General features: G+C 42.0%; 2 protein-coding genes across 11 annotated transcripts in view; both read left to right on the top strand.

The window, feature by feature from the left end:
- LOC144600208 (protocadherin gamma-B2-like) overlaps positions 1-14,728 on the top strand; it is a 219,018-nt gene that overhangs the window by 73,347 nt on the left and 130,943 nt on the right. Inside the window, exon 1 of one of the 10 annotated variants that reach the window (XM_078411711.1) lies at positions 8,273-10,831. The exons of the other annotated variants lie outside the window; for them this stretch is intronic. Coding sequence (XP_078267837.1) covers positions 8,378-10,831 — 2,454 coding nt within the window. The 5' untranslated portion in view covers positions 8,273-8,377. Of the gene's footprint in view, positions 1-8,272; positions 10,832-14,728 lie in introns of those variants that run through there. 10 annotated transcript variants of the gene reach the window in all.
- On the top strand, positions 45-1,397 carry LOC144599969 (protocadherin gamma-C5-like). Its single transcript, XM_078411253.1, has one exon. It carries the CDS (start codon positions 45-47, stop codon positions 1,395-1,397), a length of 1,353 nt encoding a protein of 450 aa, XP_078267379.1.

Genomic DNA, 14,728 nt, shown 5'->3' on the forward strand with positions numbered 1-14,728 from the left:
CGAAAAGGCCTGTTTCCGGCTGTATATACATGATATGATATGATATGATACAATGTCAAATATCAAGTGAACTACCGTTTAAATTGGATTCGTCTCTGGAACATTTTAGTAGATTGCTTCTAGACCATAAGCTGGATCGAGAAACTACCTCCAGGTATGACATTACCATAACTTGCACAGACCTTGGGAACCCCAGACTGATATCCACGGAAACAATTCGTGTAGATGTTTCCGAGGTAAATGATAACGCACCGATGTTTGCGCAGAGGGTTCACACCGCCCATGTTATGGAGAACAACGGCATCGGGGCCTCCATATTTACATTAGCCGCGTTTGATCCAGATATAGGGCAAAATGCCCGGCTTAACTTTTCTACCCTGCCATCTCAAGTTCAGGACTCCTCCATTGCATCTTACGTCTCCATCAATCCAGAGAGTGGTGTCATATTTGCTCAGAAATCCTTTGACTACGAGAAATTAAAAACATTCAAAATATACGTTCGGGTGCAGGATTCTGGAGTCCCATCGCTCACCACTAACACTACTGTGGATGTTGTTATCCTTGATCAGAACGACAACGCTCCAGTCATAGTGAGTCCTTTGCCCGAATATGGGTTAACAGTAATGGAGACAATGTCCAGATTTGCAGAACCTGGATACCTAGTTGTTAAGGTATCAGCTACTGACGCGGACACCGGTCAAAATGCCCAACTGTGCTATCAAATTTTACAGGCTACTCATCACAACCTGTTTACTATTTCAGCAGACACGGGAGAAATTTGGACTATCCGTGGTATTGGCATCAGGGATGCCTCCAAGCAAACGCTTGTGATTGTGGTAAAGGATAATGGAACGCCATCTCTCTCTGCTACTCTCACCATAGTACTATCTGTGAAAGGGAGTGAGACATTCTCAAGTGCCACCAGTTTGTCTGAATATGGTGACTTCCCTCCTGATCTAAACCTTTCCCTGGTCATAGCCTTAGGGACAACATCTATCATTTTCCTCGTGATTTTAATTGTCCTTGCCATTAAGGTTCATAGAAACAGAAATGGTGTGGGACGCCAGTACAGTTCGCTGAACGTCTGCTGCTGTTTGGAACAAAGCAGTTCTCTGAATGAAATTCAAAAGGCGAGTAGAAGCCTGCAGATACCACCGAACTATGTCGAAGTATTCGGAGGTGATCCACTTTCTCAGAGCTTTCGTTACGAATCGTGTTCAACGTTGCAGTCCGTGAAAAGAAACATCACGACGCCTCAAACATATCAACCATCGAATGCAATGCCTTATGCACAGAAGCATGCTACTGGGAAAGGGAAGTTAATAACACTGGTGAAATATCGCTTTGCATACCTTACAATTATCATTCATATTGATTTTATTTGTTTTTTTAGTTGATTATTCTTGATTAGTACGGGTGATAGAGGTAATGGGGAGAAAGCAGGAGAATGGGGTTAGGAGGGAGGAATGACGGAGTAGACCTGATGGACTGAATGACCTACTTATACTTCTATCACTTATGATCTTATGATCTTTATATCATTAACGGCTAATGTTCTGTCCGGGTTATACCGTTATACTGGGTATACCAAGTGCTTTGGAAGTCCGAAGATAGATACAAAGTGCGAGAGTGATACAGTTGGTCAGGCAGCATCACTGAGAAGGGCGGGTGACGTTTCTGCACGGGACCTTCAGACTGATCGCAAGGTCCAATAAGGAAGCCGTATTGTAGCCTAAACTGGAGTGTTCCGGCACATAGAATGGCTGGGTGGCAAAACATTTGTATTGAAGATTGTCTTGCTGAAATGTCAAAGGGCAATTGTGTAGGCTGTTTTTTAATGCTTGGAGGCCTCCGTCCGTGGTGTACAGCAGGGGTTGTAGCAGTGTCCACTGTTGCACTGTGTCGTATCTACAAAAGCGATATGGAGGAAAATGGACTTTACAATGTTAGTAAGTATATAGGTGACACCAACGATATAGCAAAGAGTGAGGAAGGATTTCCCTATATACAACAGCTCCCTAGATCATTTAGGCTGTGGGTCTGAAATGGCAAATCTTACTTAATTCAGACAAGTGTGAGGTGCTGCACTTTGTTATGACAAACCAGGGAGGACTTGCGCAGTAAATGGCAGAGCCCCGAAGTGTGTTACAGAACAGAGAAAACTGAGTACAAGTGCACGGTTCCCTAAAAGTGACAAGTCCGATAGACGGTGCAGTGAAGAAGGCTTTTGACACGCTTCCCTTCTCTGGGAATGGTTTTGAATTTTAGACATTGGGACAGCATGATGCAGCTGTACATGTCCTTGCTGAGACCACAGTTGGACCACTATGTACAGCTCTGATCGCCCATCTGTAGCACCCTAACACCAGGTTAGAAAGGGTGCACAGGTATTTTACTAGTACGTTGCCTGGTCTTCTGCACGTGAGTTATAGGGTGGGACTCAGCGGGTCAGGCAGCAACTCTGGAGAAAAGGAATGGGTGACGTTTCGCGTCGAGACCCTTCTTCAAACTGATGAAAACCAGCATCTGCCGTTCCTTCTTACACATTTAAAGGGCGGGGTTGCGTTGGCTCTGACTTTGTTTCCGTGGACCATATAGGCTGAGTGGTGACTTATTGAGTTGTACAAGATCTTAAGGGCCATGAACCAAGTGAATACTCTTAGTCATTTTCACAGGGCGGATGATTCGGAAACTAAAGGGCAGAGGCTTAAGGTGATAGGAAATCGATTTTTAAGGGAATTCTGGGCATCTTTTACACCAAGGGTGCAGTCCGTATCTGAAATGAGTTTGAAGCTGAAGCTATAGAAGCGGATACAATTACGACTTTTAAAAGCCAGTTGGACAGATATATGATTAGGAAGGATTTAGAATGTCATGTGCCAAGTCCCCAAATGCAGGCAGATGGGTATCACCCAGTATGTCAACTTGGTCGGCTGTGGACAGGGTGGGCCGTGGGGCACTTTTCATGTGACACTCTTGACGCATTCTAAGACAGCTATGAGTTATTGAAATACTCTCTTCTTGAAGCTAAATTATATTTTCTGTATTATATGCTTTGTCTGTCCTGTGATAATTTGGAAACACCCAAATGAACAAGTTGCAGATACTATACTGTACATTTTAAAAACAAAATGGGATGTTCAGCCATGTAGTTTAATTGCCTTCGGTAATGTTTAGTCACCCGTTCATATGTAGTCACCGTATTTCTGGCGCATTGGTCTCGATTCACTGTTGTAATGTGTACTTATTAGATCATTCCAGATTGATTAATTTCCTTATACTTCAAATGCAAATAAAATAGGCAGATGCTGTGAAACCGAATATGACAGAAAATAAAGGTATGTAAAACCAGTATGGACAGAACTGGGGAATTGTACGAGTAAAAATACCCTAATGGCAGTTACCTACAGGCCCCCAAACAGTAGCCTGGATACAGGGTGCATGTAGAATCAAGAGTTAAAATTGGCATGTCGCAAAGGTAATGCTACGCTGGTTATGGGAGATTTCAACATGCAGGTAGACTGGGAAAATCAGCTTGGTAAAGGTCCCAAAAAGGGAGTTTGTGGAGTGCCTCCGAGATGGATTCTTAGAGCAGCTTGTACAGGAGCCTAACAGGGAGAAGGCAAATTTGGATTTAGTGTTGTGTAATGAACCGGATTCGATAAGGGAACCCAAGGCCCATTAGGAAGTGGTGATCATAATATGATTAGTTTTAATCTACAATTTGAGAGGGAGAAAGGAAAATCGGAAGTGTCAGTTTGGCAATTGAGCAAGGGGGGACTACGGAGGCATGAGAGAGGAGCTGGCCAGAGTTGAGTGGAAAGATATCCAAGCAGGGAAGATGGTGGAACAACAATGGCAGATATTTCTGGGAATAATCCAGAAGATGCAGTATCAGTTCATTCTAAAGAGGAAGAAAGATTCTAAGGGGAGTAAGAGGCAACCGTGACTGACAAGGGAAGTCAAGGACAGTATAAATATAAAGGAGAAGAAGTATAACATAGCAAAGGTGAGCTGCAAGCCAGATGATTGGGACCCCTTTAAAGAGCAACAGAATACGGGGAGAAAAGGCAAAATTTGCCTTTTGCCTTAAAAAGGCAATACGGGGAGAAAAGATGAGGTACGAATGTAAGCTAGCCAAGAATATCAAGGAGGGTAGTAAAACCTTATTTAGGTACGTGAAGATGAAAAAATAGTTAAGACAAATGTGGGTCCCTTGAAGACAGAAGCAGGTGAATTTATTATGGGAAACAAGGAAATGGAAGATGTGTTGAACAGGTACTTTGTATCTGTCTTCACTAAGGAAGACACCAACAATCTCCCAGATGTACAAGTGGACAGAGGTCATAGGGTGACAGAGGAACTGAAGGAAATTCACATTAGGCAGGAAATGGTGTTGGGTAGACTGATTGGACTGACGGCTGATAAATCCCCATGGCCTGATGGTCTGCATCCCAGGGTACTTCAGGAAGTGGCTCAAGAAATCTTGGATGCATTGGTGATCATTTTCCAATGTTCTATAGATTCAGGATCACATCCTGTGAATTGGAGGGTAGCTAATATAATCACACTTTTTAAGAAAGGAAGGAGAGAGAAAACGGGAAATTATAGATCAGTTAGCCTGACATCAGTGGTGGGGGAAGATGCTGGAGTCAATTATAAAATAAGTAATTGCGGAACATTTGGAAAGCGGTAACAGGATCGTTCCGAGTCAGCATGGATTTACAAAGGGGAAATCATGCTTGACTAATCTTCTGAAATTTTTTGAAGATGTAACTAGGTTAAAATGGACAAGGGAGAGCCAGTGGATGTAGTGTACCTGGACTTTCAGAAAGCCTTTGATAAGTTTCCACATAGGAGATTAGTGGGCAAGATTCGAGCACATGGTATTGGGGGTAGGGTGCTGACATGGGTAAAAAAATGGTTGGCAGACAGGAAACAAAGAGTAGGGATTAACGGGTCCCTTTCAGAATGACTGGTGAGGTATCGCAAGGCTTGTTGCTGGAACCGCAGATATTTACAATATACATTAATGACTTAGATGAAGGGATTAAAAATAACATTAACAAATTTGCGGATGACACAAAGCTGGGTGGCAGAGTGAATTGTGAGGTGGATGCTGAGGATTCAGGGTGACCTGGACAATTGTGTGAGTGGGCAGATGTAGTTTAATGTGGATAAATGTGAGGTTATCCACTTTGATGGAAGGAACAGGGAGGCAGATTATTATCTGAATGGTGTCAAGTTAGGAAATGGGAAAGTACAAAGAGAACTGGGTGTCCTTGTTCATCAGTCACTTAAAGTTAGCATGCAGGTACAGCAGGCAGTGAAGAAAGCTAATGGCATGTTGGCCTTTATGACAAGAGAATTTGATTATAAGAGCAAAGAGGTCCTTCTGCAGTTGTACATGGCCCTAGTAAGACCGCACCTGGAGTACTGTGTACAGTTTTGGTCTCCAACTTTGAGGAAGGATATTCTTGCTTTTGAGGGCGTAGAGCGTAGGTTCACTAGGTGAATTCCCGGAATGGCGGGACTGTCGTATGTTGAAAGACTGGAGCGTCTAGACTTGTATGCACTGGAATTTAAAAGGATGAGAGGGGATCCTATAGAAACATATAAGATTATTAAGGGATTGGACACACTAGAGGCAGGAAACATGTTCCCAATGTTGGGGGAGTCCAGAACCAGGGGCCACAGTTTAAGAATAAGGGGTAGGCCATATAGAACGGAGATGAGGAAAACCCTTTTCAGTCAGAGCGTTGTAAATCTGTGGAATTCTCTGCCTCAGAAGGCAGCGGAGGTCAATTCTCTGGATGCATTCAAGAGAGAGCTAGATAGAGCTCTTAAAGACAGGGGAGTCAGTGGGTATGGGGAGAAGGCAGGAACGGGGTACTGATTGTGAATGATCAGCCATGATCACATTGAATGGCGGTTCTAGATCGAATGTCCGAATGGCGCACTGCACCTATTGTCTATTGTCTATTGTCCATATATCTATGCATGACCTTAATCATATAAATGCAGAATAATTGGAACCAGGCGAATTTAATTCCAATCTGTGATAGTTTGTTACTTTTCTATCGTGGGATATATCGCCGTATATGTTAGAAGTGATTTTTACGCTTACTTCCTACTGAGAAGGAATTGGTGAATCAAAGCCACGGTAGATGGAATTGAATGCCAATTAGTAAGATTGTACATACATCGTAAATTGTTGTGCCTGGGGAGTATTGTGGAACACGTGGACGTTGGCGTACACGTCCAAGGATCCCTAAAACTCTAAGTCAGCGGTAGAGTTGCTGCCTTACAGCGAATGCAGTGCCGGAGACACGGGTTCAATCCCAACCACGGGTGCTGCCTGTACGGAGTTTGCACGTTCTCCCCTTGACCTGCGTGGGTTATCTCCGAGAACTTCGGTTTCCTCCCACACTCTAAAGACGTACTGGTTTGTAGGTTAATTGGCTTGGTAAATGTTTTTTTTTAATTGTCCCTATTCGGTATAGGATAGTGTTAATGTGGTGGAATCACCGGTCGGCGCGGACCCGGTGGGCCGAAAGGGCCTGTTTCCGCGCTGTATCTCTAAACTAAAAAGATGGCTGCACAGTTAGACAAGCGGTCAATATGGCATACATAATACCTGGCTTCTTTTATCAGAGCAGGTGACATATGTGTATGGAGGTCTTAGTACGTCTTTGTACAATATTTCTTAAGTCATAAATTGAGTCTGATGTGCATTTCTGGTCAGTACACTCTTAGCAGCGATCAGAACAAATTCACAGTGTTGTTTTTTGCGGTTGAAAATGATAGTCGTCAGGAGAGACAAGAGCAGCTGTACTCATTTCCCATTGAAGGGGGGGGGGGGTTGAGAACGAATTGAGTGAGATCTATAAAATGAAGAACATAAGCTGGGTGCGTAATTGGAACGACTATTCCAGAGCAGAAATACAGAAGGCATAGTTTTATGGATACAGAGAAGAGAATTAGAAGAAATCAGAGGAATAGTAATTTCACCCAGAGGATGGAAGGAATCTGGAATGTACGGTTAAGTCAGTGGTGGAAATGCGTATCTGATCGACAATAGCTGCATCAAATCGTACAAGGATCAAGCCCATGTTAATCAACCTATGTGTATGACGTGTACCCCGCACAAAATTCGTCAGACAAATTCTCCGCAGAACTGAAAAATGAATGCAACGTCATCGGTGTCGAAAGCGAACGCACGAGGCCGTGGGCTCAAAGAAAGAAGCTTGGAGGTAGGTATTTGGAATGATGCCATCTAAATAACGAAAAATATGACGAATGATTAAAAAAGTAAATAAAGATTATTTTGATAAATAAGTAAAAGAACATGCCTTTAATCGCAAATATTTGATTTCAATTCGCTATAAATGACGATTTGAATGCTAATGAGGGAGGTACAGTACATAAACTTCCTTATATACTAGTTTCTAAGTCATGAGCGAAAACAGTGATTTTCTACAAATGATTACCAATTCGATTACTAATATCTCAAACAAATCGCTTTGTATAGTGTTAGATGTTACTTTCCACATATGCTGGGGATCCTGCCGAGTTTCCCCAGCAGTTTTCCCGCGTTTTCGAGGCATTCAATGCCCTTCACGTTTTCACATGCGTGGTTTGCTCATTCATGTACATCGTCTGAATAAGGTTCCTTTCCGAAACTAAACTTCTCTGTAAAATTAAGTGTTAATTTCTTCTTGAATGCAAGGGGTAATTTTGACTTCCAGTTCTACAGTTGTATAGTTGTAAATTCAGAAAATAATAATGTGTCAGTACCATTACTAGAAATGAATCATGAAGTCCAATGATATTCCTTACATTTATCTTTTTCCATCATAACCCATTCTTCAAACCTGGCTTTAAATATAATAAGTCGAATATAGCTTCGCAATACGCTGATCGTTGAAACAGTCACCAGAAGGCAAAATATATATCTGCAACTCCGAAAGAAAATTTGTCCAAGCAACAATAAATACAATAATATTCTGCATTATTTTAAGCACGTCTAGCTTTAAGAAACAAGTTGAATCCTGAGTGGTCGAATATCAATGAGTTTCTGCACCAATGAGGAGCTGAGGTGTGATTAGTGATCTGGACAGCCCCCTTCAAGACGCGGCCGCCATCACGTAAAATCAGACACAGTGAAAGCTGCATAGCGAGCAGCTCTGGGATTTTTGCAGCCTCTCGCAAATGTGCAGGAAACTGCGAACGTTTGAATGAAATAATTCGAGAGATTCGCAAGAGGTACGGATGTATTCTGTGTTGTTTTGGTTCTACTTAACACCGACCTAATCGTTAAAAGGACAATGGATAATACTGCCTGTTTTTAAAAGCATTGGAATGACTTCTACTGGAAATGAGATATAAATTATATTGGTTGATAAAATGCCAATTGATGATCTTTGTGTTTGCCCCGTGGAATTTTGTGTATGGGCAAATTCGTTATTCTGTTCCTGAAGAACTGCAACATGGAGCCTTTGTTGGGAAAATCGCTGTCGATTTAGGTTTAGATGTAAAGCAGCTGGCGGCTCGCAGTTTCCGGGTAGCGCCCAGTCCAAGGAAGCAATATTTCGACGTAAATTTGACAAGTGGGGTTTTATTTGTGAAGGAAATAATCGACAGAGAACTGCTTTGTGGGTCGAAACCCGACTGCCGTTTACCCTTGGATGTTGTGCTTGAAAATCCATTGAGCCTGTACCAAGTGGAAGTGGAGATTCTCGATGTAAATGACAATGCCCCCAGTTTCCCTCAAAGCCAGTTTCGCCTTGAAAGTACAGAATTTACAGCACCGGGTATGCGATTTCCTGTTGAACCCGCACACGATCCCGACATTGGCACAAACTCGTTGCAAACCTACCAGCTCCAAACAAATGAATACTTTACTCTCGACGTACAAATGGGCAGTGGGAAGGACAAGTGGCCGGTACTGTTGCTAGAGAAGCCTTTGGACCGAGAAACGAAGTCAGTACATCGTTTAATGTTAACAGCTAAGGACGGTGGTTTGCCTTCGAGATCTGCAACAGCTCAGATTATAATCACAGTGAAGGATGTTAATGATAACGCGCCTGCTTTCTCTCAGTCGATTTACAAAGTTCGCCTGTTGGAGTCTGTACCGAAAGGGACCCTAATCCTTACGTTGAACGCCACTGACCCGGACGATGGCCTCAATGGAGAGATAGTGTATTCTTTCGGTCGCCATGTTTCCGCTGTTGCCCGCAGAATTGTTGATGTGAATTCCAAAACTGGTGAAATCAGACTCAGAGGGAGTTTGGATTATGAGAAAAGCAATGTTTTTGAGGTTAGCATGCAGGCGATGGATAAGGGTTCCGGCGCTATCCCCGTGTATTGTCACGTATTGGTCGAAATTGTCGACGTGAACGATAACGCGCCGGAGATTACTTTACGGTCTTTATCAAAGACAGTGTCGGAAGACGTTCCACTTGGGACTGTAGTGGCACTGTTCAGTGCAGAAGACCACGATTCGGGACAGAACGGCGAGGTGCAATGCCATGTTTCAAATAAACTCCCCTTTAAGCTCGATTCATCTATCAAGAACTATTACAGAATTATTGTACAATATCCACTGGACCGGGAGACTATCCCGAAGTATGATATCACTATAATATGCACGGATGCGGGGCACCCTTCCCTTACCTCGCAGAAAACCATCCGGGTAGAGGTTTCAGATGTAAATGACAACTCGCCAATGTTTTCTCAACCGGTGTACACGGCAAATGTGCAGGAAAACAATGTTATTGGGGCTTCTATATTTTCTGTGACGGCCTTCGATCCAGATGTTGGAGAAAATGCCCGACTGAACTTCTCTATCCTGGAGTCAGAAGTTCAGAATTGCTCAATAGCCTCTTATGTCTCAATTGATTCTGAGACCGGTGTCATATATGCTCGGGGAACGTTTGATTTTGAGCAATTGAAAGGGTTTCAGATACAGGTTCAAGTGCAGGACTCTGGTGCGCTCACGAGTAATGCTTCAGTGAACGTTGTTATCCTTGATCAGAACGACAATGCTCCAGTGATTTTACATCCTTCACCAGAATATGGTTCAACAGCGATAGAAACAATATCCAGATTTGCAGAACCAGGATACTTGGTTGTCAAAGTTTCAGCCACTGATGCAGATTCTGGTCAGAATGCTCATCTCTCTTATCAGATTTTTCAGGCTACTCATCACAATCTTTTCACCGTTTCCGCAGACACGGGTGAGGTTTGGACTATACGTCCAATTTTGAACAAGGATGCGTCTCATCAAACGTTGGTGGTTTTGGTAAAAGACAATGGAATTCCATCACTCTCTGCCACTGTAACTATAGTATTAACTGTGGTTGGGACCGATACCGAAACGTTCTCCAGTGTCAATGGTTCGACTTTAGATCCAAGTTTCGTTCCTGAACTGAGCTTTTCCTTGGTTATTGCCTTGGGAATAATATCTGTCGTTTTCCTCATTATTTTGGTCATCCTCGCTGTTAAAGTTCACAAGAACAGGAATGGTATGGTATACCAACACTCTTCCCTAGGTATCTGTTGCTGCCTTGAATCAAGGAATTCTCTTAATGGGATCCAGAAAGCCAGTCGAAGTCTTCAGATACCACCAAACTATGTTGAGGTGTTTGGAGGCGATCCCCTTTCCCAAAGTTTCCGCTACGAGTCTTGTTCTACGTTGCAGTCAACCAAGAGAGATTTAATCGTCCCCAAAATGGGCAGATCCCCAAACGACAAGAACATTCTGCTGAACGACTCTATGGGAAGAGAAAATATTGCAATGGCGAATTCTGTAAAATACAGTGTTCCAGAGGTGAGACAATAGTAAATCGAGAAGGAAACTTTTGCGAGTTTTATTTCAAAGTACAAATGAACTTTCCTGCATATGTTAAAACCAAGCTATTAACATATGCAGGAAAAAATGGAGCTTAAATCAAAATTTCTGTTTTCTGTCCTAATTCTATTTCAAGTCCACGTTTGTTCCCTCGTGGTGATATGTCCCAGACGAATTATATCTCATTTTAATATTTTAACAAGCAGTTTTTAATCAGTGTTCTCGAAGTCATTTTGAGAGGTATTTTAATTTTTTTCTTTCTAATACACTTATTTCTCGTTCTATTGATAAAACATTCGTTTTTGAAGCCCAAACAGCCCTTTGAGCCGAGGTGAGGATGCAGTTACAATTCTTCCAATCTAATGCCATGCCTTCTGCGTTCAAGATGTGGTGCCCCGCGAGGTATACACGCGTAGATTGAGTGCTTAATTGATTAGTACGGCTGTCAAAGGTTATGAAGAGAAGGCATGAGAATGGGGTTAGGAGGGGGAGATAGATCAGCCATGGTTGAATGTCGGAGCAGACTTAATGGTTGAATGACCCAATTCTGCTCCTATCTCTTATGACAATTCTTCCGTGCGCTTACTTGGAGTACCCTGAGCGTCCATTCGCTATTCACTTGAAATTTGCATTCCAATCTCACTTTGAAGCGACTTCTAAACTCTCCCAATGCAACTTGGCATACAGTTGAGACACAGCATCTCAGCTCCCATTCAGGCACGTCGCAGCGCTCCGAATTTCAAAAAGGAATTCAACTAATTCACGCAGCTATCTCGTCCCTTTCATATTAAAACCGACCTATTTTGATATGTAGAGATCTACCTGTAACAAATATTTGATACGTCTGTCTCCACATTGGCTAAGTATTCCTGTCCGACAATTGGTCATTTGTTTCTCGCCATTCCAGCTCCCCCACCCACACACACACACCCTCTAACAACATGCATTTACTTGCCTCAGCTTATACTTCTCCATATGTCACTTTGGAGGCAGCGCAAACCTTTACCTCGCCTAAAGCATCTCGACTTCCGTTCAACTACCTACATGTCCTTTGCTCCCACATACCCATCACATGTCCCAACACTTCCAAAAGATTAGGACTCTCGATACAAACGGCCGTTCATGCCGAGTGTGCCCAAGATTATCTGGGCTCTCTTTTACATGGTTTGAAACTCTTTCGGGCAAACGTGCAGAACAAAAGTAAATTGGCATGTAGTATTGAACGCCTTTAGGAGTTTTGTACATTCGAGGATATTGTCTTTTGGAACAGATAGTGCGTTGAGAATTGTGTCTTCTCTGGAAGCAGAGCGTTTGCATTATTTCGAGAAAAAAAACAGAGAAGACATACTCAGGCAGTATTTTTAGAATAAAAATTTTAAATAAAAGATTAAATGTCACCAAACTACAATAGTGTTGGGGAACTGGCTGTGCACAGATTGGCTGCAATATAACAATATGCCTGTTATAGCAATATAACAATATGACTGTTATAGCAGTATAACGATATGACTGTTATAGCAGTATAACAATATGCCTGTTATAGCAGTAATACAAAACTTTATCGGAAATTGCATTGGGATGTCCCACTGGAGTGTCAAAATGCAAGGACATTTCGACAGGAGTGGCGTTGACTTGTGTTGAGTTGTTTATATGCTCATTTAGAGAAGTTCTGTAAATAAACATATAAGATCAGAATACTTGCCGGAGACAATTTACTTCCAGTCAACTATCAATTTAACACTTATGTATCCGGTAAAATCCTTGGTTTGAGATCATGCCAAATTGAGAAACTTGAATTTATTTCACCCTTATTGAGCAATGGGTGTCCTAACGTTTTTTTTAATGTTGCCAAGTGATAATTACTTAATTGCATGTTGTATTGAGGGATTCTCCGGTCCCGCCAGGATCGAATGATAACTGTACACTTACCTTAATGTATCGGAGTGAGTTCAAGGGTTTAGAGTAGGTTAATATCCGAGGGCAATGGTATATTCAAGCTTGATGATGTGACAAGAGTTATGTGGTGCTGTCAATGCGCCGTTGCTATAATATTTTTGGAATAAGAAAGTGAAGCTTCGGAACTTTTTCTGAAGAATTGCCAGTGATTGATAATATATTCCATGGCATATTCTATGAATACCTAATGTATTTTGTGCAATGTGAATTAATCTGTAAGCTTAGTTCTGGAGAATATTGAACTTTCTGGGAGTTATTGGCGTTACCCATCCAGCTAAATAGGCAGTTTTCCACCGAAGCTCTGATTACCTCCTTCTTAGTTGCCAGTGGAAACGCATGCGGTCCGTAGTCGCATCAAAAGTATGCATGTGGCCAGTCCAAAATGTTTCTGACTGAGAAGGAGTCGTAGATTAATAAGGCATAATGTTTTCTCGTGATGTTATTTCCTAATGCACATGCAGTTCCTGGTTGGCCCTATTTGAGTGAAATTATAAAGAAGAATCCGTGCGATAACCAGTGCATTCTGTGGTGGGCTGGTTAGGGCATTTTATATACAGGTGACCAAGTTGAAAGCTTTGCCATGAATGATGTCGAGCATTCCATCTGTTGTTGCAGTTACATATCCAGGCATTTGAAAATATCCGAATCAAAGTACTGCTTGGAATTTCTAAGTGGCAGAAGACTAGGGAACCTCATCCTCATCTGGAAACTCAATGACTGGTATCCTGTTATAACCAAATCATTTATGTAGTTAATTTAGCAGTTTCCAATATATTAGTGAAACCATGTCAATAGGATATTAATTCAGTCATGGCAGTGTGATGTAATTTGAATAGGAGTAGTTGTCATACCTTTAACTGGGGATAACTGATGTCTCCCAATTGTCTAATGCGGGAAGTGCTACTTCAATGCATCACGATTGTCTATGAACTGGCTTACACTGGGCACCTTGATCGGCATGGCCGAATTGGGTTGTTGGCTCTGCTTCCGCACTGTATGACTCTAGGACTTTGTCCACATTTTTACAAACTGCTTCCGTATCCAATCAATATTGATACTAATCGATATTGCGTGGGCATCAGGAAACCTTCCCGCATGTAACATTGTATTTGCAGTTTAACATGTGTCTGACTTTCGAAAATCTATAGCGCTCTGATGAATTACTGCCGTGATGCTGTGAATTTAGAACCAGCAGTTTTCACCATTAACTTTATCCTTTTTTGTATCTTGGATGCAGATGTTTTAGGCAAGGCCAGTGTTCTATCCATCTCTAATTACCCTTGAAAAAGTGCTGCTGAGAAGCCTTCGTGAACCAGTGCAGTCCTTCTGCTGATGGCTGGGTATGGATTTCCAAGATTGGTACTAAGGATCAGCGAAGTGGGTGACTAATGATCACTAGTCAAATTTAAACATTTAGCAAGAATGAAACCAGATACCTGGGGAAATGTTTGCTTTTGAACTTGGGCAGTAGCTAAGTTTAAATTACTTCTATGGCTTTTCAGGGGCATTGCTTGCAGATATCATCTTATATCAGGACTTGAAGGAGATTTTAACTGCAGACACGATAGTAATTACATGGTTTACATTTTAAGCAAAGGCAGCCACGTAAGGTTTTTCTGTAGAAAGGCGACAGAGAGTGCTCACGTGCAACCCTTAAATTATAAAAAACTATTAATAACATTAAAGTTACTCTGTTATTTATTGCAACCATCAGACAACTTAAAAATAATATTTTAGAAACGAAAGTACTGTTCACAGGTTTGTTTGACAATGATGACCAAAGAGGACATTCGCTTCGATGAATCTTTGTTGTAAGTTTTGAAGACACAGAAGACTGCAGATGGAAGAATCTGGGGCAACAAACTGTCTGCTGTTTGAACTCAGTGGGTCGAGCAGCATCTCTTCAGGGATTTCTTTTTG

This window comes from Rhinoraja longicauda, chromosome 14 (genome assembly GCF_053455715.1).
Source record: "Rhinoraja longicauda isolate Sanriku21f chromosome 14, sRhiLon1.1, whole genome shotgun sequence".
Taxonomy (NCBI): Eukaryota; Metazoa; Chordata; class Chondrichthyes; order Rajiformes; family Arhynchobatidae; genus Rhinoraja; species Rhinoraja longicauda.

What these genes read in the sequence shown, in the direction of transcription:
- LOC144599969 (XM_078411253.1), top strand. Translation starts at nt 45, where the DNA reads ATGATACAATGTCAAATATCAAGTGAACTACCGTTTAAATTGGATTCG.